At 42.4% G+C, this 23633-nt stretch overlaps 3 protein-coding genes across 3 annotated transcripts; all 3 read right to left on the reverse strand.

Annotated features, from left to right (window-relative positions):
- Positions 1-4005: 4005 nt before the first annotated feature.
- On the reverse strand, positions 4006-4995 carry LOC129323512 (olfactory receptor 2G3-like). Its single transcript, XM_054970048.1, has one exon. The coding sequence runs from the start codon at positions 4993-4995 to the stop codon at positions 4006-4008; it is 990 nt and encodes a 329-aa protein (XP_054826023.1).
- Positions 4996-12474: 7479 nt separating this feature from the next.
- On the reverse strand, positions 12475-13425 carry LOC129323513 (olfactory receptor 1019). Its single transcript, XM_054970049.1, has one exon. The coding sequence runs from the start codon at positions 13423-13425 to the stop codon at positions 12475-12477; it is 951 nt and encodes a 316-aa protein (XP_054826024.1).
- A 6928-nt stretch (positions 13426-20353) lies between these two features.
- LOC129324113 (olfactory receptor 1019-like) lies at positions 20354-21292 on the reverse strand. Its single transcript, XM_054971118.1, has one exon. The coding sequence runs from the start codon at positions 21290-21292 to the stop codon at positions 20354-20356; it is 939 nt and encodes a 312-aa protein (XP_054827093.1).
- Positions 21293-23633: the final 2341 nt, after the last annotated feature.

Genomic DNA, 23633 nt, shown 5'->3' on the forward strand with positions numbered 1-23633 from the left:
ATCTGATTTCAGTAAAGCGTTTGACAAGGTTCCTCATGATGCTCTGATGGGTAAACTGGTGGATTGTGGACTGGACTCTAGGATGGTTAGATGGATAGGAAACTGGTTGGATAACTACACCCAAAGAGTAGTTGTCAGTGGCATCAAATCTGGTTGGAGGGAGGTGTCCAGTGGAGTGCCACATGGCTTGGTTATGGGCCAAGTGCTTTTCAATATTTTTATAAATGATATGGATGACACCAAACTGGAAGGACTAGCAAACACCCTTGAATTCAACGAGATCTGAATACATTGGGAAAGTGGGCAGATTTGAATAAGATATGATTTAACATGAATAAGTGCCAAGTTCTCCACCTGGGTAACAAAAATGCAAAGCTTGCCTATTGGATGAGGGATACACTTATGGGTAGCAGTGTGTGAGAACAAGATCTTGGGATATGGGTGAATGGGGAGCTAAATATGAGCAGTCAGTGTGTGAGAGCAGCGAAAAGGTGAACACAATCTTGGGTTCTATCAACAAAGGCAGAACATCCAAATCACAGGATGTCATTGTCCCACTATGTACTCAGGCTCCAGCTGGAGTATTGTACATGGTTCTGCAGGCCTCACTTCAAAAAGTTTAGAGAAGAGGAAGTTGAGGGGAGACATGATCACTCTTTTTAACTATTTAAAAGGCAGTCACTTAGAGGAGGGAAGGGAGCTGTTCCTGTTGGCAAAGAGGATAGGATTTGAAACAATGGGTTTAAACTACAGAAGGGAAGGTACTGGCTGGTCATTAGGAAAAACTTCATGTTAACAGCAATTCAGCAGTGGAATCACGGGACTAAGTCTGTGGTGGATTCCCCCTCATTGGCAGTCTTCAAGGAGCAGCTGGACAAATACTTGTTAGGGATGCTTTAGGCTGTTCCTGTATTCGGCAGGGGGTTGGACTAGATGGTCTGTAAGACCCCTTCCAATAATTCTATGATTCTATGAAATTCTTACAGCAAATGTTTTCTGTTTTTGGAATGCTACTTTATTTATGAGTAGAACAATGTGACTTAGGAACATTTAATTCTCATTTAGTACAATTATTAATTGTTAAGCAAATAAATGCCAAGACTCAGACAGATGGGACAAGTGATGAGGTTGAGAGAACAGTAAAAAAGAGGACAAATGGTAATGCTTTTTGTTAAATGTCCGAATGAAGACTTGAGATGCAACCATTTTACTAGTAAACTTCAAAACTAAATCAGAAACTTTGTTTAAAAAACTAACTTGCCCTCTATGTTCATTCTATTTGATGTTCCTAGGACACATAATAAATAACATTGAGGCAAAATTTTCAGAGTACAGACCTAGGGCTAGAATGACCTCATAAGAATTGTATAGATCTGATATAAAGGTCGAATCCACATTACTCATTCTAAGTCGCATGTTCCCCTCATTCCCCATGCAATCCCGAGTGCCGGTCACATTACCTCATTAAACAGACGCATTTCATTCGCATTTCTCCCAAATATGTGGTCACAGGTTTTCAACGGGAGTTTCACGGTGGCCGTGAACGGGCCAATACGCAATTGACGCGGTTTTTTAAAAAACCACCCCCCTTCCTGTCTCTTCGGCCGTTCCGAGAGTTCCTATTGGCTGATTCAACTTGCAAGTGCTCCATAGTCTGCAAAAGACTGTTTTTGACTTCATAGCATTGGATTTATTGATTATGCTGTTTCTGAATCAAATCTGGTAGTCTGAAAAATCATTTTGGGGTGAGTCCATCCTCAGAATGGACTCGCGAAACTTCCTTTTTAACTGGTTTTTTTTTTATATATTACTGTAATATCGAAATTATGAAATATCGAAATAATGACACTCCAAGGAAGTGAAACTTCAGTAAAATTCAGGCACTGAACTGTCCTGCATAGGAAATGCCCACGAAAGCTTCCCACATGCTTCCAAATTTCCAAAAAAGAAACGGGAGCGAGCCATCAGTGCTGTCAGTGGGGGAAAGAGAGGCATCATTATCTTCAATGATGTTTCTTTATAAGGCAAGATTGAAATAACAGAAAAGTGCGCTCAAAATTTTTTTTAAAAAATGGACGGGAAAAAAGGTCCCGCCCCAAAAAGCGGTTTTTGAGCGGCCGTGTGACCGGAGGGACGCGCGAGAAAGACGGATTGGAAGCAGGAATGTGAACGAAGAGGAAAAAATCGTGGATTGGAGGCAAACGGAAGATATCCGATAAACATGCGGGTAATGGGTGAATGTGGATTTGACCAAAGAGAATCTAAAAAAGAGAAGTGAACCTCAGAATCCATGAAGAAATAAATTCATTGAAGAACTCACAATATTTTGTTCCACCTCATGTTTTTCTAATGTAATATATTTTACATTAGAAGAGAAATGAAGTGACCATCAGAGGCAGTTACCCAAATGTTGTGCCAGTGTAGGGCTCCTCCACTTTGGAGCATCCCCTTTCCATGACAGGTCTAAATACACACATTATGGGCAAGCTTTTCTACACCACTGTCTGGTGTATACCTGGGTCCCAATCTTGGGCAGGGCTTTGCTATGGCTGAATAAGGAAAAGGAAGATCCCCAGAAATAACTAGGTGGAAAATGAAATAATTAAAATCTTCATTGTGAAAAGTACAGTAAATAGAAATAGCAAGAAGCAAACTAAATGCTGAACACGCACTCACACACATACACAACTTGACACCCAGGGCTTTTTTTCTGGGAAAAGAGGTGGTGGAACTCAGTGGGTTGCCCTCAGAGAAAATGGCCACATGGCTGGTGGCCCCGCCCCCTGATCTCCAGACAGAGGGGAGCTTAGATTCCCCTCCATGCCGCTCGGCAGCGCGGAGGGCAATCTAAACTCCCCTCTGTCTGGAGATCAGGGGGCGGGGCCACCAGCCATGAGGCCATTTTCAAGAGGTTCCGGAACTCCGTTCCCCCGCGTTCCCCCTGGAAAAAATCCCTGTTGACACCTAAACTAAGACACCAAGACACCAAAAGGGGCAATAAAAAGGAGATAAAGAAAATATATGAGCTTGATCCTGAAAGTAGAAAAAATTCTGGCGAGCCTGGGAGGAAGGAGGCAAATGATATACAGCAGCTCTGAGTGTTGGATGATCCCAGTCAGCAATAGGGAAGCAGAGTGAAAGAATGCGAAAACTGAGGCCTGCTCAAAGCCTCTCTGCAGTGTTACAGGGGCAGTAGGTGGAGAGTCCTGCTAGCAAAGTACCTGGGAACTCAGTGCCATTTTAATGCACTGATGAGCATTAGGTATTGGGATGCCTTGGTTCTTCTGGACCAGGATTGGGCTGAGGCTGGAAAGATGGGATTTTACCAGTCAGTTTCGATTTTAATTACTAGGTGGGGAAATGATAAGCATCAGGAACTGAATGAAAAGTGTAAAGCAGGAAAAGTTTAAGTGTGGGAGCAACCTTCATAACTGATAATTCTGGTAGACAGAAGAGCAGGAATACCTGATGTCTGTGTCCAGGAGGGCTGATAGGTTTTTTGTAAGGGTGCTTACCTGATGGATTGTTATGTGCCATTATTAGTCCTAAAGACGTTATTGGAATCAAGTGAGAAGCAGGTTGAAATGACTGCATCCAAGCAGACCTTTTCTGCACAATGGGCTGCTTCCCTTATTTCCCTTCCCTTAGAGTGCCTAAGGCTGTTGGAATTTTCCAGGAACCTTGGATTTATTTTGCTTTTCATACCCTCTAACTGTAAGTGAGACTGAAGTTAAGAAACAAGTACACGGTCTTTTGGGGGGGGGGGGAAGGGGCATCCCATGTCAGGGTCTACCCAGTAGGCATTAACAGTGGCTGCTTCATGTCTCCTACATAAAATATTTCTCTCTGATCGTCAACCATAAGGAATATCTAAGAGTGCCACAAGAAATAAGATTCTCAAAACCTGCTGAAGTTGGTCTCAATGGGGCCTGGAATTAGCACTGCCTTTTTTATCAATGTCATGGAGAGGATCTGCCAGATTTATGTCACCCCAAAGGAGCAAAACTATTCAGAGGCATGTGGCCACAAATTCACATGAACTCCTTTGCTGACCACAGAACTTCTTAATAACACGAGTGATCTTCTCAGGCCACCGTGCACATCCTTGTTTCTCAGACTATATATCAGAGGGTTAAGCATGGGCATTATAATGGTATAAAATACTGCAATCACTTTGTCCCTGTCCTGTGAAGATTTTATGCTTGGTCGCATATAAGTGAAAATTGCTGTCCCATAAAATATGGCTACTACAGTAAGGTGGGATGCACAGGTAGAGAATGCTTTAGTCCTTCCTTGGGCAGTTTGAATCTGAAGGACAGCTCTGAAGATGTAGGCATAGGAGACAATGATCAGCAAGAAAGGGAGGAAGACTATGATTATGCTGAAAATAAAGACAACCATCTCAGTAAGAGAAGTGTCAGTGCAAACCAAGGTCAGGACAGCTGGTACCTCACAGAAGTAATGGTTCAAGATGTTTGGACCACAGAATGATAACCGTAAAGTGAAAATGTTTATTATCATTGAGCTCACTAAACTGCTACTCCAGCAAAAGGCAGCCAACTGAATGCAGAACTTCACATTCATGATGATTGTGTAATGCAGAGGCTGACAGATAGCTACATATCGGTCATAAGCCATGACTCCAAGCAGAAAGCACTCTGTCATTCCAAAAGCCAGGGAAAAATACATCTGGGTTGCACATCCCCCAAATGAGATAGTTTTCCTTCTGGTCAGAAGGTTCATGAGCATCTGTGGAATGTTGGTGGAGGTATAAGAAATGTCTAAAATAGACAAATTGATTAGGAAAAAGTACATGGGTGTATGAAGCCGAGAGTCAACTCCAACGACAGATATGATGATGATATTTCCAAACAATGAGAACAAATAAAAAGTCAGGAAAACCAAAAAGAGAATAATTTGGACCCTGGGCTTACTAGAGAGGCCCAAAAATATGAACTCAGTCACAAATGTCTCATTTCTGTTAACCATTTCCATTTGCACTATTTAATCTGTGAGGATAAAGAAAAAAATCTGATTAAATGAACTGCAGAATCAATAACCAATGATCTACCCTGTCTGACTGTGTTAATTAGTGTTGGAATAGCAGTTCCATTCCAGTCTAACAACCTTGTATTCTATGGGTTATTCCTGTCTACAGAGCATACTTTTGTATGTGAAAAATAAAAACGGTCACCATATTAATGATAAGATTTAGGACAAAGCAAGTGAGTCTCAGTAGTAGGGAAGGTGCTAAAAGGATCTAGGTCCCAGGTCTGGGTTCTTATTGCAGGGATTTAAAAGAAAGTTTGATAAGTGGAAATAATGAGATCCTATTCTGAGATCAACTACTTGATACTAGGCTACTCTCACGTAATTTTTAAATCTGTGTTTATTTATTTAAATATTTGTAGACCACTTTTCTCCCTGAAGGGGTCCAAAAAAGCAAAATAACACATTCTACCTTGGACTTGCCTGGGATTCAGTAGCTTGCTCATCAAGTACATTGGCTACAAGTCATGGGCTAAAAGTGTTTGGCTTTTACTCAAATGCTCATACATCATACCTCCGGCCTTAGCCAAGCTCTATAGTATCTGGAAGATACTCAACAAGATGCTGAAGATAGCCAAGGTGTTCTTCCCGCCTCTTCCTTCCCTGTTTTTGGGAATATTTATACCAAAAAAGGAGAAAAAAAATTAATGTATATTTAAGTTAGCTCTGCTTTCAATATGAATGCTCTCTCTCTCAAAAAAGTAGACACTTTGCAATTTAATAGTATTTAATCAACTGATAACAGTTTTTGTTTATACCAGCTCTCTGGAACATGCCACTGTGTGTGGAATGAATGGCTATCAACATCATTTCCTACTCTATCTAACTTCTCTTCAGATCTCAGGTCCAGACTATATATTACCTGGAGTTGGAATGCAGTTTCATTCCAATTCTTATGAACATCTGTGTTTTTTCTCCACAAAATCTTATGGACACCACCACAACCTATGTTTCCTAAGCAAAATGTTGTTGAAAAAGGTATGCAACATAATGTTACTGCTTTGGCATTTCTTTGTCTTCCATAAGTAGCAATGTCTCAAGTGGGGAAAAGGACACAGACAATGTGAACACTATGTCCTCACACCTAATTTTTTTCTTGCTGTAGAAACAGGGGTTAGTTGTACCCATTCATCTCCCTGTAACACACAGTTGGGGCAGTATTCTAGTGGGAAGTGATTGCATGATATTCACCATTGTCATAGAACACTATTTACAACATTTAGATCACAGCTAAGAGATTGATTTAGGTTCTAATGCTATTGCTTTCGATTCAGTTCTTATACTTAGGGAGACTGAACTAGGCTCAAGTTGTTTGGATGAGCTTGATGATCTCTTCTGTGGATCAGTCCCTTACTTGTATAGAGAAACTAACAGAATTCCTTTCCCTCAAGCTACTGAAGTAAGGATAGCACTATACCCCTGGGACTAGTTGTCATCACCACCAGACAATCAGGCCCAGAGATAAAGGCTGTGAGGAGAGGAGTCCCATAGGTCCATTTCTAGTCAATTGTGTATAATGGCATGGCTAATACTGTACAAAATTAATACATTTAGAGTTTTCCTTCGTTTACAGAAAGAACAATCAGCCCCTCCACCCTTCAAAGTGATATCCTACTGCTTGCTATTTTGTTTTAAAAAGTAAGAAAGGTTTTTAAAAAGTTATTGCAGGCTGCAGTTAATTCTATTTGCTATTTCTCTGCCCCTCTCCCCCACACTGGGATAGTTGCTGTGTGACCAGTTGGGAAGAAAAGAGGCAATGAAAGAATAACTTATAGAGATGCAAGTCGAGCAGGACTAAGGGAGAGAACTGTACTCTGACTTCTCATTGACTTGCTGAATTTATATAAGCAAAGATCTTGAAACAATATGCCCTTTCTGAGAGGCATAGCAGTTCAGGAGCAAGGGCTCTCAATGGTTATTAATTGCCAGTTACCTAAACCTCCTGAAAAGGAGGAGAATTCTAATCTTAATTAGTTCTTCAACAGAAATGAGACTCAGAGCAAAGCACCCTTTTTTCTAAGTTTTAAGGGGATAATAGGCTAAGGAACAAGCACGGTTAATCAAAGCAGTCTCTTTAATCTCATGTGTAGGCACACTGCCTGTCACACTGTAGTTCATCCTTTCTGAAAGGAAAAGTCAATGAGTGCTCTCAAAGCATCCCATCAATGATTAGATTTGCAGGGTGGCAGGATTTTGTGTATGCAATTCCAGCAGAGCAAAGTTGGCTCGTGAGTGGGCATCCTGACCTCAAGCACTATGCAGATATCTGTATTCAAGAGTTCAAGCAAAGTTCATCCAGCTGAGTAAGTTTGTCACAGTTCAAAATGAAAATTTCTTAAGGCCTAGAAAGGCTAAGAAAATGTGGCTGCCACAGTGTTTTTAAATGATGGAGTAACCAAATATGTGATGTTCAGTCTGGAGTGTGATACGGCAAAGGAAAGCTGCACCGTGAGATTGGTAGCTGAGTCTCAGAGATTGCAATGGTAGCATGAACACCCATCTCTGCCATCACTGCTTGGCATTTGTAGAAGCTTTCCATTCAGTCAGCTGTTTCCCAACATAGATTCCCTGTACCCTCTATTCTACCAGAAATTCATGGTATATATCAGGCCTGTTTCTCTGTGTACTAAATTATACATGAACTGAGCAATGGCACAGTAAACATAGCTCAACAAATATAGTAAACATAGCTCATTTGCCACTTGTGCCCATCATAAAGCATTCTGAAAACTTCTTTGCATTAATACACTGAACTGATGTTCTTTATAAGCCATTTTGCAAAGCACTTGTTGAGTAGTATTTGAATTGTACAAATTGAAAAATGCTTTGCAATTTTGATTGCCTGCTTTTCCTGAAAAAAAATGAGCTCAGAAAAAAAATGCACTACAACTTTCCCCCATTTCCTTAATTTAGGGAATAAGAAATTATTTTTACCTGGAATTCTGCAAATACCTGATAATCTGAAAGACAAATCCAATCAGATCAAGCCACTGGAGCTGAAGTATTACTGTCAAAAAGAATTTCTTACACCTTCTTTATGAGTGAGAGCAAGGAGGGGAGACACAAAGTTTAGAACAGTAGGAGAAGCATTTGGGAATTTGGTGTCTCCAAAGGATCAGCTTTAATTTTATATTTTAAGATGTCAAAGTGGTTTTTGTTCTTTGAATCTACTCCCTTGTCAAGACTTTGAAGTCTCTTGAGCTTTGAAATGTTCTGCAAACAATGAGATATCTGAAACATTTGTTTCCAAACCTACCTGTATCAGGTCAGGGTCCAGGTGGTTGCAAATGCTGAAAGAAACCTGTGTGGGTCTGCATTAAAATATGCAGGCTATTGTACAAGCTGAATTCACAACTCACTAAATTGTACATAGAATGTATAGAAGAGGATGTTTGGATGTGGTTGCTTGCTCAAGGGAAACTGCTGCATCGCACGGGCAAGCCTGTGTATGTGGAAGTGAATAAACGGCAGTTATTTCTGCTATTGCGATGTAGTAATAGCTGTGTTGGGTGGTTTAGACCGGTATTTACTTCTCCAGTATTTAAGGTATCGTTTCTATTGGTGTATCACAAGCATAACAAAGGAAAAACAGATGTGTATTTATAGATTGCAGGAACATGCACTTTTTTGCTGTTCAGAAGAGTGAAAAATTATAAACCATATTTCTGGCTACCTGGTTGCTGTGCTCTGTACTGGTGGCTGTCAGCAGGGAGAAGGGAGGCCAAGCTTCAGGCCATTGGGCTCTCACCAGAGTGGGCTTTCACTCACTGCCCCCCTTCCTCATTCTTCTGACCATATATTCAAGGTAGGCCAGCTCTAGGAGAAGGCTCGGCTGGATCAGAGCAGAGGGAGAACTTATTCTCTTTGGACAATCCCAGTTGTATGGAAAAGGGGGAGTTGGAGGCAGGTCAAGCACTTGCTGCTTTCTTTGGGAAAAGAGCAATGACTTAGATCAGATGGAGTGAAGAAGGCACATAAGAGAGTTTTTTTAATCCTGGAAGTAGCTGAAATCATTAGAACTGAAATCTCTAGGGCTGAAGTTCCAGCCAACCTCATCCTCTACTCCCTCCCACCCACTCTGCTCCCACTTACTTTCTCATCCCTTTTCACAAGTAGTGGGGTGGCTGAGCAGATGTAAAAGGGAAGGTACTAAGTCCATGGCTAGATTTGAGTCCAGTAGCATCTTAGACCAACATGATTTTCAAGGTATATATTGACAAAGGGAGCTTTGATTCTTTGAAAATTTTGTCTTTAAGGTGCTACTGGACTCCAGTCCTGCTGTTCTACTGCAGACCAAGACATCTACTCACCTGAATCTAACCCACGGCTGCATCTTATCACCTGGCTATCACTGTCATTGGACCAAAGCAGGGACTGGGCAGGTGGTCTCCTGTGAGGACATGGTCCATCTAACTATGGACATTTACCTTAACTGTTGGGTATGTTTTTTCTTCTGGCTGTCAGGTGATGTGTGGGGCATGGATTTGCTATCCTGCACCCTGGCTAGGTCTTCAGGACTCCACACTGTGGTAGATAACCCAATGGAGGGGTAGCCCAGTATTTATACACAGGGTTTTAGGATTTACTACAGATCTGTGCCTTGACATGGATATCCAGAATTTCAAATGGAGGAAGGGGGAGTCATTTTAGTTGCCAATATAACCACATTTTGCTATCCAAGAAGATTGGCAGTTCTTTCAAGCCTCCCCCCTTCCCATTCTGTGGTTTACTTGTTTAGGTTGGTGGCCCCAAAAGATCTCTGGAGAATTCAAGTTAATTCATCATCTATTATATCCCAGGACCTGCTCAGTTAATTATGCAATAGTCTCCTTATCATGCTCAATCAAGTATGCATTTCTCACTATAGCATCATCTCATTTGGTGAGGACTTGTAGCAGTAGGGCTAACAATGGTCATGCTAAAGGGATATTAAACAGACCTGTAGAGATCAGGTTAGCCTTTTAATTTACCTTCTACTCCAGGCCCTGGGAAAGGTGATCTCTTCTTAGGAAGGGGAAGCCATAAAGAGGCCTGGCATCGCCATTTGTTATCTCTGTTATCCTGTGATGGAGAAATTGATGTTTTTTTTAGCCTTTTGGTACCGTCTAAACCTTGGCCTCTGTAAGCAACATGAGTTAGGGGAGGCAGATCCTAACTCAGGAGGTGATGGAAGGAGGGAGGAAATCCATCTCTCTGAGAAAGGGCTTAAAAAGATCTTTTGTGTCCGTTGTTCATCTGATGGAGATGGAGAAAGTGGGGAGATAGAGGAGACGTGTTTCAATTCCTAGACTCTCCAACAAGATGTACACCCATCCAGAAGGATGTTAAAGTATCTTTAGTAATTCTGAGGTGCTATAGCTAGACAATCATTTCCTTTTCCTTTTCATATTTAGCTGTTAGCCTTCGTGTACTATATCTTCCTATATATTATGTGTCCAGTGTTTTTTATATTCTAATGTGATCCAATAAAGATCTTTCTTTGGTTAAGAACAAAAGTGTCCTCACCCACTGGCCTACCATTCATCCATTTACTAGTCTTTGTGCATGGTCAGAGGTTCACCAGTTTCGAAACGGTTGGAACCTATACATTTGTTGGCGGCAGGGAACAAAGGGAACTATGCCCAGGAGGGAGTAAGAACCCCCCCTCCCATCATAATAACAACTCCAAGCTGGGAATGGGAAATCCCTGGAAATTTGAGGATGGTACCTGGGGATGGTAGAGTTTGGGGAGGGGATGGAACTTAGCATATATGTAATTACACAGAATCTATCCTCCAAAACTGCCATTTTTTTCACTGATCTCTGTTGTCTGGAGATCAGTTGTGTAATTCTGGGAAATCCCCAGGCCCCTGCATGTTAATTACCTTGCTGCTGCAATAGACTGTGTAGTTCCCTGGCTCCATGTTTGGATAACTGCACAAAGGACTCTTTTTCTGGGCAGCCCTGCCCTGACCTGTACCTGGACTTCCCAGTGTATGTTTGGACTTTATTACAAGTGTGCCCCGTGCCTGCATTGCCATCTGCCACGGACCGTGCCTGTTCCCTGCTTTGGACTGTGTTTTGTGTGCTGTTCCCCCTGCCTCCATGGAAGCCTGCCTCATATGGGCCCAAGCCGCTGCTAGCAGCCGGGCGCCTGCCGGGGAAACCTCCAGCGAGCCTGGCTAGGCGCTCCCTGGTCAGTTCCCGCCTGGAGCCTCCCGCGGGCCGGTCCCCAAGCTTGCCCTCGCTACCGGGCAACCTGCAAACCAGCCCCAGCTATGCCCAGCCGGCATCCATGTTCTTAGGCAGCCAGAAGACCCAGGGAAGAAGCCTGCTTTGGGAAGCCATTTCGGAGAAGCGAGCACACCACGTCCGCAGCGAGAGTACCTCGCCCCGCTCTGCATATCTTAGGAGCCGCCCCGGAGAAGGAACTAAGTGCCGACCATCCCAAGCACTTAGAGAATGCATCTCAAAGAAACCTCCGCATTCCAGAGCTGATGACATCAGGACAAGCCCTGTCCGCTGGAACATCCTTTCAGCCCACTCGGATTTCCCCCTCCCTCTTTTGTCCCCTCTTCCTGAGGTGTCACTTATCACAATCTGATTACTAAAGTGGCCCATCCAAGCCATTCAGTAACCCATTAGATCCTTTGTTTTAATCTGTGAGAACCACCAAGTACAGCACCTGCCCCAGGGTACGTTTTGGGGTATTTAAGCTGGTCTCCCAGACCACTCGGTGCTCAGGCCATCCTATCCAGAACCCCTTGCTGTCCGTCTGTGGTCCCAGTGCTGGCATTGGGCCACCTCGCTGTTGTGTCTCTGCTTCGCTCCAGGATTGTGAGTATTTCCCTTACCATCGTTGGGAACCTGCTAATGCGAAAGTCTCTATATTTCCTGCTCTGTATTTCTTAGACCTTGTATGTTCTCTTGTATGTATGTGCAAGTTCAGGCTTACGCCACACTATTAGAAAATACACGTGTTTGAACCTATTTGTAGTCTGCCTCTTTTTCACTAGAGTGTCTGGAATCGGGACCTCCGTAGACATAGAGCAGAACCACAAGTGACAAAAGGCACAGATTGGACACTTGCCAGCTTCCCCCAAGTTTTGATGGGAAATGTAGGCAGTTTGGCGGAATGTTGGACAAGTGACAGTTGAAAAGTCCATTGGACAGCAGTCAGAGAGCGAAGCTGCGAGACCAGGATGCCTACATTTCCCATCAAAACTTGAGGGAAGCAGACAAGTGTCCAATCTGTGCCTTTTGTCACTTGTGGTTCTGCTCATAGGTTAAGATCCGCGCTAATTTTAGTTACAGACTGCTAAAGCTAATTTCCCCCCATTAATAAGAGCAGTTCTGGTAACAATTCTTTCACAGTAATATAATACACATAATTAAAGGTATACAGTCTGTTTCTCAGTATAGCCCTTTGAACCTATCCTTCCATAATTAAGAAGAAATGTTACGGGATAAAACTTTTTTGCTGACAAATCTTTCGAATGCTTCTTTCACATCTTTGTTTCTCAGGCTATAGATTAGGGGGTTCAGCATTGGAATCACAACTGTGTAGAACACAGAGGCCCATTTGTCCTGGTCTAATGAATAACTGGATGTTGGCCTCAGGTACATAAACATAACTGTCCCATAAAAGAGTGTGACCCCAGTCAGATGGGAAGCACAGGTGGAGAAGGCTTTGTGTCTGCCCTCCGCTGAACGGATCCTCAGGATGGCAACAAAGATGAAGAGGTAGGAGATCAGGATAATGAGGATGGTGCTGAACTCGATAAATCCACAAAGGCTGAAGAGGAGGATCTCACTCACATAGGTGTCAGAACAAGACAGTGCTAGGAGAGGAGGGATCTCACAGAAGAAATGGTTGATGATGTTGGAGCCACAGAAATTTAAGCTGAAAGTCAAACTGGTATGGGACACCAAACTTATAAGACCTACTACATAGGAACCAATCACCAACACCAGACAGACTTGCTTTGACATGACTGTGGAATAATGGAGAGGACGACAGATGGCCACGTAGCGGTCATATGCCATGGCAGCTAAAACATAGCATTCAGCATCCACAAAGCCCACAAAAAATGCAAACTGTGTAGCACAGCTGGAGAAAGAGATGACTTTGCGTTGGCGTAGGAAGTCAGCCAGCATGCGTGGGGCAATGGCGGTGGAGTAGCCCAGGTCCACTAAAGAGAGGTGGCAAAGGAAAAAATACATGGGTGTGTGAAGTTGCTCATCAATGATGATCAGGAGAATCATTCCCACATTTCCCACCACATTTGCCAGGTAGATGAAGAAAAACACCACAAAAAGGGCAATTTCTAAGTGTGGATTGTTTGTGAAGCCCAAGAAAATGAATTCCGTTACTGAGGTATGATTGTCCTTATCCATCCCCAGAAAAAAAAGATTAAAAGTTGATGGGACTGTGGTGTGAAGATTAAAAAAATAAATCACCACTCAGGAGGAAATGCTTTGTAGTGTAAAAGAAGGCAAGAGTAGACTGTACGGCTTGACAGAAACACCAGAACTCCTTTTGATGTGTTGTTTTGTCGCCAAGTGTCTCTGTCTACTGATAAATAATCAGATGAAAGCATAAACTATTGTATTCTCTTCCTAAAGCAAAGAAAGCAGTTCTTATATTAAATGGTAACAGTATAGAAAATTTAAAAGTACTAAAATGATTAAAAGTAAGCATTCTTTGGAATCACTTTAGATATTTTTTTTACATGTGAATGTAGAGTGCTTCGTTAAAAGAACACAGTGAGGGGGGTTCTGCTTTAAAAGTCTAGAGATCTTTTTTTAAGTTTGAAATACTGTTTAATTTCTTACCAAACTTCAAGACAATAATTCCAATCCTATATATTTTGTCTGACTGGATGGTCATATTGCATTCTGGAAAGAACAGGGATTAGACAAGGAATGAGAGACTAGTATGCCTTTGGAGCCCCGTGTAAATAACTTCCTGCATGATACACACTTTTCAGATACAACATAGATCAATTTGATCCAAATAGCTGTAAGACCTCTGCTGGATCAATCCAGTGATCCATCTAATCCAGCATACTGTTTCTCGCAGCAGCCAGCCAGTGGTTCTGGAAGGCTGACAAACAGAGCATACAGGCTGAGGCCTTCCCGTGGTGCTGTCTTCTGGCATTGGTATTCAGAGGTCTGTGGCCTTTGTATATGGAGGTTCCCTTTACCCACCATGGCTAATATCCACTGATAGACCTATCCCCCATGAATCTGTCAAATCCCCTTTTGGAATAATCTATGTGCATAGCCATCAGTATATCAGGCAGCAAATTCCACAATTTAATTATTTATTGAGTAAAGAACTATTTCTTTTTGTCTGTTTTGAACCCATGCCTATCAACTTTATTGGAGTTCTAGTATTATGGGAGAAAAAGAAAAAGCTTTCTCTATACACTTTTTTCTAGCTCATGCATAATTTTATAAACTTCTATCTATTAGTTGTCTATTTTCCAAACTAAAACATCAAAGACTCGTCAGCCTTTCTTAATAGCAAAGGTGCTCCAGTCCCTTAATCATCTTGGTTTACCTTTTCTGCAGATTTCTAGTTCTACAGTATCCTTTTGAGATATGGTGACCAGAACAGCACACATTATTCCAAATGAAGCCGTATGCATTTACACAAGGACATATTGGCCATTTTATTTTTAGTTGTAATTATTCCCAGCATGGAGTTTGCCTTTTTCACTGCTGCTTCACACTGAGTCGACATTTTCATCAAGCTTTCTATTTCAGCTCCAGGGTCTCTTTTCAGAGTGAGTCTTGGGCCCAGCCTGTCACTTAATTTATTGGAGAAAACTGGAGTTCTCTAGTTAACATATTGGGTTAGGGTTTGAACCCAAGTCTTCCATACTGCTTCTTATTTACATGGGAAAGATCTGTGCAATGGCCCTTGGTTTTCATTGGCTAGGACCAGGTTATTGAAAATACACTACTTTTCCTCAGCTGTAGTTCTGGTCCCAAGAATTCAGTTATTTTGGTGTCTTTTCAGCATGCCTGCCCCTCAGAGTCATAATAATCAGTTTTGCTCTTCTTTTCAAGTATTTTGGTAGCCTCTTCATTTTACATAAGCATTATGAACAATATTTTAACTAAAGTGAAAGACTTCCTATGACCTCCATCCAGTTAAAGTTACTCATCCCATTGATGACAGTGTGTATCTGTTCTGTTTGAATCAAAGGGATTTACAATGCTATCCTAAGTAGAATCATACCTTTTGAAATCCACTGAGGTCAATGGGATTAAAAAGCTGTAACTCTGTTCAAGATTGCATTGTTACTAATGAATAACTTTAGCTGGATCAGAGACATTGCATTGGATGGGGCTCATATTTAAGAGCTTGCCTGAACATCTAACATAGTTGCCTGGGAATATGAGAGCTGCTGTAGCACAGTGGTTAAGTGGTTTGGCTGTGAATCAGCACTCTACTAATTCAAATCCCACTACTGCTATCAGCTCAGTAGGTGGCCTTGGGTAAGCCACTCCTCTCAGCCCTAGCTCCCCAGCTGTATTGTGGGGATAATAATAACACTAACTTGTTCACTGCTCTTGGTGAGGCCCTAATCTGTCTAGAAGAGTAGTATATAAGTGCAGTTATTATTATTACTATCAGCCACCTCACAAAGAAGCGCATAGAAGACAGACACTGTGAGGAGCTTCTGGGTAGAACCTCCCATTGCTATTTAGTTGCAAGAAAAACCAATTTTATGAGGCTCTTAGCTAATCAAAAAGCCATTTCACTAGTTGTGCAGGGCACATAATGTACATGTAATACTTTCCTCCCCTCCCCTTTCCTCCTAGCTGAAGCCTAGTGTTGTGAAGGATTTTGCTTGTCCCTTATGTCACCCATCAGTATGGGGGTGGGGTGGGGGAAGGAAAGGCATCTATATTATCCAAGGTCATTCCCCTCTTGCTCCTTGTGACTGGGATTGGGATTGTGAGAAGCTTCTAGTCTTCAATTCTAATTACCTCTGTAAGAACTAATAGAGTACATAGAGGATGGGATTATAGCCTTCTATCAAGTTTCTAGATCAATCTTTATAGCACCTTGTTTACCCAAGATATACTAACTTCTATTGGGTTGTGTTGCTGAAAGAAATTCTCCTGTGATGACTCCCCGTGTTATTTACAATGCCAGCTAATAAAGAGCCAGTTACTGCGCTCATGTAGGAGTGTCCTGCTTTGAAGTATTTTAAACATTAGATGGTCATATTCATTAGACTGCCTATGTAAGAACACTGCTCAACAGTTTGTCAAAAATGACTCTGCTGATCACATTCATCGTTCATGAAATGCTTGCTTGGTGTTCATGGTAGCACTGGGTGGGTATTTTAAGGAAGGTGGAATTTCTAGTTTAAACTTTTTTTCTAGTTCGGCTCTTGTTTAAGATAAATTTCAATTCCTTACATTTTCTAGATTCCTGCAGAACTTCAACACCACCATCTCTGTTGTCTTAAACTCTGCCCTTTTTCTCTTTGGAATTGTTCCCACCTGAAAATTGTGGCTGGAATCTTCACTCCCTGCTCTGGATCTGTCAGATGCTCAGCCCATTCTTTGGAGGTCTCACATGTTTCTTAAGCATGTCTGCTTAGCGTGTCTGTGAAGTGACATTTATTCATCCAGCTCAGAGCCCCAGTGGACTGATTCAAGGTTTGCATTGCGGAGGGCAAATTCCCCAGAGGGTTTCCATTTTAGTGTTCATCATTACAGACTCAATTAAAGGTTTCTCCTGAAACTTTTTCTCCAGTAAAGTAAGCTTTGTACTAGTATCTAGAAAGTCATTTATGGCACTGCCACAATCCCCCAAAGAAAGCCCAATCATTATCTTTGCAAAATATGCAAAGTCTTTCCATAGGAGATGCTCTGAGTTTTTGTTTTGGAAATATAATCACCCCATTCAAAGCAGATTTTATTTGGCATAAACCAGATATCATTTGCTATGTGACACATCTATATTACAAACAAATAAGCTTTATACCATGGTAACTGTCATGACTTCCTTCAACGATTCTTTGTTAGATGTATTGGCATTAGGGCCAGTGGATGGTACTATCTGTCTAGTAGTCCATTTTATCCACCCTCTCAGGTAGAGTAGACTGAGAGGGTGCAATTGGCCCAGTGTAACTCAGTGAGCTTCATGGCAGAGTGACAATTTAAAACCAGATCATTGTCCCACACTTTAACTACTACTGGATTATAATATACAAGGAAACTTGAATAGAAGGGGGGAAATAACAATTAGGAATAGTTTAATTAAACATGATATTCTTAGGCTGCCCCACAGCGGGGCAATAAAAACAGCCCCCATTTTGCATCGGGGGAAGCTGGGTGCTGCTGTGCCTGTGTTCATTTTTGCTGGTCTAGTTGAGGAAGAGCATAGGCGCAGTGGCTCCCTTTTTTGCCCTATGCTAGCAGCATCCATATTCCAATTCTTCACTCCTCTGTGGAGGATGGGCAGGGCTTAGGCCTGGTAAAGTAAGTTGCCAATCTGCCCTTGTAGTAGTGCAATCAACAAGGAGGAAAATGGGTGTGGAAGTGCCAAGTTTTGAGGAGAGCATGGAGGAGAGCAGGCATAGTAGGGCATGACTTCTCCCAGTGTCAGCCTGGGCCCAGTGCAGTCAGAGAGGAAGCTCATGGGCTCAGGGATACCCAGTTTGGTGAGTGAGGATAGGATTGCCATGTTCCACCTGGTAAATGGTGAGAGATAGGGTGAAGGCATGCAATCATTATCCCTGCATGACGATGCCACTTCTGGTATGACCTGCAAGTTATGGCATTGCACTGGGGCCGATTCTTCAGCACTCAGCCCCTCCAAAACAGCATTTTAAGCTAAAAATGCTGTTTTGGCCGAATGTTAAAGATTTGGGACCAGCATAATGCCATCACTTCTGGGTGCACCAGAAGTGATGTCATTGCATGTGGCCAGCCTGCTTCTGTCTACTGATCAGCTGAGGATCGGGTGGCAGATGCAGAAATCCCTAGCAGATTGCTTGCCCTAAGCAGGTACCTGGGAACCCTGGAGGAGGAGCATGGACCTGGCAGGTCCTAGCTTCATCCTGTGAATGGGCCCATGTGGACTATGGGTAGGCTTGCCAGTTGCCTGTTAGTAGTGGGAAATCTCCTGGGGGTTTGCCCTGTTGCCCGCTGATCTCTTGTGATTGGCAGGACATGGCAATCCCACCACCGGCAGGCAACCCAGGAAAGCGCGTATTGGGCACTCTCCCAGTAGGGTGCAACGATGTCACTTCCTTATGTAATGTCATCACCCCAGGGGTGGGCATGCTCCTGTGCTTTGTTGGGGCCAATTTTGGCCACAAATGGCCAGAATTAACCCACACTAAGCATGGGAGCATGCCCGTGACTAGCATGATGATGTCACTTCCCACCTCTTGGGGAGTGCATGTGTGCAAAGTGCATGTGTGAAGAAATTACAGAAGGCAAGTCCCAGGTCCCCCACCACCTGCCATGAGGATATAAGGACCTAGGAACCTTAACTATGGGTGGTAAAGAGGTCAGTCTTGCCACCCATAGGAAACAAAAGAAGATGCAGAGGCCAGGTCTACCTATAGGAAATAATAGTCCTATTATGCCTTAGGGGCAGTAGACCTAGCCACTAAGGTCAGATTTACTTTCAGCCCTCCCCACCCCCCACCCCATTGTCCAACACTGCATCACTATTATTTTCTATGGGGTAGATCCACCTTCTGGAGTATGGAGGCCCAGTCTTCTCATAAAAATAATAATAATAAAGTGCTGTCAAGTTGCAACCAACTCATAGCAACCTTTTATGGGAGTTTCAAGGCAAGAGGTGAACAGCAGCGGTTTGCCATTGCCTTCCTGAGCACAGCAACCCAGGTCTTCCCTGGTGGTTTTCTATTAGAGATGGGCACGAACCGAAATACGAACCAAAATTAAGCACAAACCAGGCCAGTTCATGGTTTGCGAACCAGCGGTTCATCAGATCCCATTTCTGACGAACCGCCACAAACTTTAGGCTGGTTCGTTTGGTTCATTTTTTGGTTCGTCACTGCAGACAGCCTGGTGCCAATCAATCAGTTTCCTAGGCAACGGGGGATGGATTTCTGCTGACCTAGAAGTGACCTTCTGCTGGCCCAGAAGTGACCTTCTGCTGGCCTGGAAATGATGATTTTTTGACCTGGATGTGACATTTTCACGAACCAAATGAACCGGTTCATGAACCAGTGGTAGGTTCATGAAAGTTTGTGGTTCGTGCTTCGTGAAATTTGATGAACCATGAACCACATGGTTCGGGTTTTTTTCTGGTTTGTGACCATCTCTATTTTCTATACAATTACTGACAGTGGTATAACCTTGCTTAACTTCCTATCTCTGACAAGCTTGAACTAATCTGGGCTATTTAGGCTGTTCAGAGAAAGTAATGGTCTTTTAAAATTTAAAGGGCACATCTGCTGCCAGACAGCTGATTGCAAAGGAATGCTTTTATCTCCTGCCCTCTTTCCCCTCTCTTACTACCTTGATGGGGGGGAGGAGAGAAATGAAAAATAATGGCACCAGAATTCCAGAATCTAAAAAGTGTACTCAATACAGAATCCCAAATTCATAACAACACATCCCAAAATTCAGGATAACAAAAAAAATCTCCAAAATCCTGATACAAAGTGCTGGTCTATTTCTTGTCATCCCTGCTCTCAAAACTGAAATGGCTATATTGTAGAACACCTTTAAACACACTAAATAATGTGAGAGATATTTTTCCATGGTTCTAAGAGAACCATGTATGTGTATTTTCTTTTTTGTTTTGAATATGACCTATTTTCTGAGACAAAATGAATCTTGCAAGAGAAATATGGTTTTCCCCCCTTCAATTTTAAAATTTAGGAAGAGCCCTGTTGGGTCAGATCAAAGCTCCATTAGTTTTCATTACAAAATGGCAAGTCTGGGAAAGATGCAAGCCAGACATGAAGGTAACTGCTTCTGCTGCTGTTTTTCTTCTGTATCTGATCAGAAGTATATTCTCTCTGCATCTGATAGTTCAATATAGCTGTCACAGCTGGCACTTATTTGTGGACTGTTCCATACTGTGAACATAAACAATTTTTCTCACACTGAAACACATTATGACAATTCTTTATTACCTATCCCTATACTACTACATCATAGCAAATGCATTTTCCTTTTAATATTTGTTGACTTAGACTGTAGAAAGAAAAACAACTTTTAACATAACCAATGATCTACTAGCCAATAGAGATATGAGTATCCTTTTTCACATCTATAACCACCAACATAGTTTAAATCAGTCTGAATGTTAGTGTGAAAACACTGTCTTGCTGACGATTCTTTGAAAAGCCTCCTTTACATCTTTGTTTCTCAAGCTGTAGATTAGAGGGTTGAGTGTGGGATTCACTAGTGTGTAGAACACAGAGGCCCATTTGTCCTGGTCTAATGAGTAGCTGGAGGGTGGCCTCAGGTACATAAACATAACTGTCCCATAAAAGAGTGTGACTCCAGTCAGATGGGAAGCACAGGTGGAGAAGGCTTTGCATCTGCCCTCCGCTGAACGGATCCTTAAAATGGCAGCAAAGATGAAGAGGTAGGAGATCAGGATGACAGTGATGGTGCTGATTTCATTGACTCCACAGAAGAAGAAGAGGAGAATTTCACTCACAGAAGTGTCAGAGCAAGATAGTGCTATGAGTGGAGGGATTTCACAGAAGAAATGATTGATGATATTTGGGCCACAGAATTCTAAGCTGAAGGTGAGGCTAGTATGGGCCACCATACTCATCAGACCTGCAAAGTAGCAAAAAATCCCTAGTCCCACACAGACCTTCTTTGACATGATTGTAGTATACTGGAGAGGACGGCAGATAGCTGCATAACGATCATATGCCATGGCAGCTAAGGTGTAACATTCAGCATCCACAAAGGCCACAAAAAACACAAATTGAATGACACAGCTGGAGAAAGAAATGATCTTGGGTTGGCGCAGGAAGTCAGCCAACATACGTGGAGCTATGGCGGTGGAATAGCCCAGGTCCATTATAGAGAGGTGGCAGATAAAGATGTACATGGGAGTGTGAAGCTGCCCATCCAAAATTATCAGGAGGATCATGCCCACATTCCCTACTATGTTTGCTAGGTAGATGAACAGGAACACCACGAAGAGGGCAATTTCTAGTTGTGGATCATCTGTGAAACCCACAAAAATGAACTCGGTCACTGTGCTGTGATTTCCTCCAGCCATCTCAGAGGTCCTGCTGGTGATCAATAGGGCATCTAATTTAGCAACCCGATACAAACTAAACATACCTAATCAGCTCAGGTAGAGATTGGCCTAAGTAATTTAGACCATGGTGTGCCACAGAGAGCAAAGTTACCTCAGATGGATGTCAGTACAGCAGGTAACTACAGATAATTCAGGAATCCAAGCCTCTCCATAACCTACAAGGGAAAGTAAAGATAATGCAAGAGTCATAGACCATTTTGACTTATTGGAAAATTCTTTCTGACTCCCAATCTTCTTTACAGTGTTTGCAAATGAAAATCTGCTGTGGTGCAGGCCATACTATCCTGCTTTCTGTCTTTACTTGAGGTAGTCCTCTGTGTCTGATTTTCGCCATCATGTTAATTTCTCCATGGAAATTCTAGACCTGCTGGGGAAATTAAAACCAGAATCCATGTCCTGATGGTATACTCCCAAGTGGTCTTAGTGAGCTCAAATATATTGTCGATCTACTAACATGTATTAAGTAACTTATCACTACAATCAGCCATTGTACCAGAAGAAAGGACAGTAGCAAGCTTTTCAGAGGGGAACCAGGAAATTACAGACCAGTTAGCCTAATGTCTGTCCCTGGCAAAGTAGAAGAGAATGTAATCATAGAAAGAATTGATAGGTACATAAAGGAACAATGCTTGTTGAGGGAAAATCAGAATGGCTTCTATAAAGGGAAGTCTACCTAACCAACATTTAGGAGTCCTTTGAGAAAGTAAAAAAAAAGTAAAAGAGATAATGGTGATCAGTAGACATTATATATTTGGACTTTCAAAAAACTTTTTACAAGATACTATGGGGATCTAACTGCCAGAACTTGACACTGAACCTTTACAGTTTAGAAAACTGAAAATTAAGGGGGGATATGATGGAGGTTTATAAAATTATGCACAAAGTAGAGGGAATGGATAGAGAAACTTTTTCTCCTTCTCCCAGAATACTAGAACTTGAGGGCATCCAATGAAGCTGATGGGCAGTAGATTCAGGATGGAAAAAAGGAACTACATCTTTACACAAGTGATTAAAATGTGGAATTTGGTGCAAGAGGGTATAGTGATGGCCACCAGTAGATAGCTTTAATAGAGGGATTAGACAGACTCATGGAGGATAGGGCTATCAATGGCTACTAGCCATGGTGACTAAACTGAACTTCAACATTCAGAAGCACTAAACCTCTGAATGCCACTGTCAGGAGGAGGGGAGAACATGAAGGGAGTCACAATGTTAGTTGAGAAGCTGAGTTTTAAAAGAGATTGGAAGTCTTTGTTAATTTTCCCTCTTTTCAGAGCCAGGGAGATTGCTGCTCAGAAGATTTGTTAATTTCCTCTTTGCCTCCCAAAGGCTCTGTCAGTTTCACCTCCCCCTTTAAGAGGCAAAGAGGAAATAAACAAACCTTCCAAGCAGCAATCTGTAGAGAAGGGAAATTGACAAAGCCTTCCAATCTCTTTTAAAACTCAGCTTCCTGGCTAACATTGCAACTCCCTTCATGTGCTCCTCCTTGAGTAATTTGTCTCTTAACAACAACAACAACAACATTCAATTTATATACTGCCCTTCAGGACAACTTAATGCCCACTCAGAGCAGTTTACAAAGTATGTCATTATTATCCCCACAAAAAAACACCCTCTGAGGTGGGTGGGGCTGAAAGAGCTCCAGAGAGCCATGACTAGCCCAAGGTCACCCAGCTGGCTTCAAGTGGAGGAGTGGGGAATCAAACCCAGCTCTCCTGATTAGAGTCCTGCACTCTTAACCACTACACCAAACTGGGTCTCTTGTAGCTTAGCTCTCAGTGAACAGAGGTATATCTCACTTGCTGCATTGCATTTTAGTTTGCTAACCTGTGCTCTTTTTTTGCTAGAAACCCAGTCCCTGTCTCCTGTCTTGGTTCCCTATCATTGGATTCTGAACTCCAGACCTTCCCTCCCCCTCTTGCTTTTTAGATAGAACCTTCAGCTTCCTGGCTCGGTACTGGTTTGTGATTTTCCTCTTGTCTATTGCCTTGGCTGTTTGTGATTACATCTGTGCATCCCGGGACTCCTTGGCAGAGTAAAAGTGTCAAGGTCTGCCCTGGATGCGACAATAGTTTTGATTGCTTATCATTGTGTTGTACATTCCAGAGGCTCGTGTGCCATAAACACCAGACTCACTCTTGAGTGTGACACTATGTTCCATGGAACCTTTGGGTTTCTCAGAAACTCATAAGAAGATTAGTAATGATGGACAAACTTTTCCACTATTACTTGTTGTCCTCTGCAATGTGCCGCTGCTGGGGAAAGTGTAAGACTCAGTGTACATGTCAGAAACCAAGTA

Source organism: Eublepharis macularius, chromosome 2 (genome assembly GCF_028583425.1).
Source record: "Eublepharis macularius isolate TG4126 chromosome 2, MPM_Emac_v1.0, whole genome shotgun sequence".
NCBI lineage: Eukaryota > Metazoa > Chordata > Lepidosauria > Squamata > Eublepharidae > Eublepharis > Eublepharis macularius.

What these genes read in the sequence shown, in the direction of transcription:
- LOC129324113 (XM_054971118.1), bottom strand. Translation starts at nt 21,292, where the DNA reads ATGGCTGGAGGAAATCACAGCACAGTGACCGAGTTCATTTTTGTGGGT.
- LOC129323513 (XM_054970049.1), bottom strand. Translation starts at nt 13,425, where the DNA reads ATGGATAAGGACAATCATACCTCAGTAACGGAATTCATTTTCTTGGGC.
- LOC129323512 (XM_054970048.1), bottom strand. Translation starts at nt 4,995, where the DNA reads ATGGAAATGGTTAACAGAAATGAGACATTTGTGACTGAGTTCATATTT.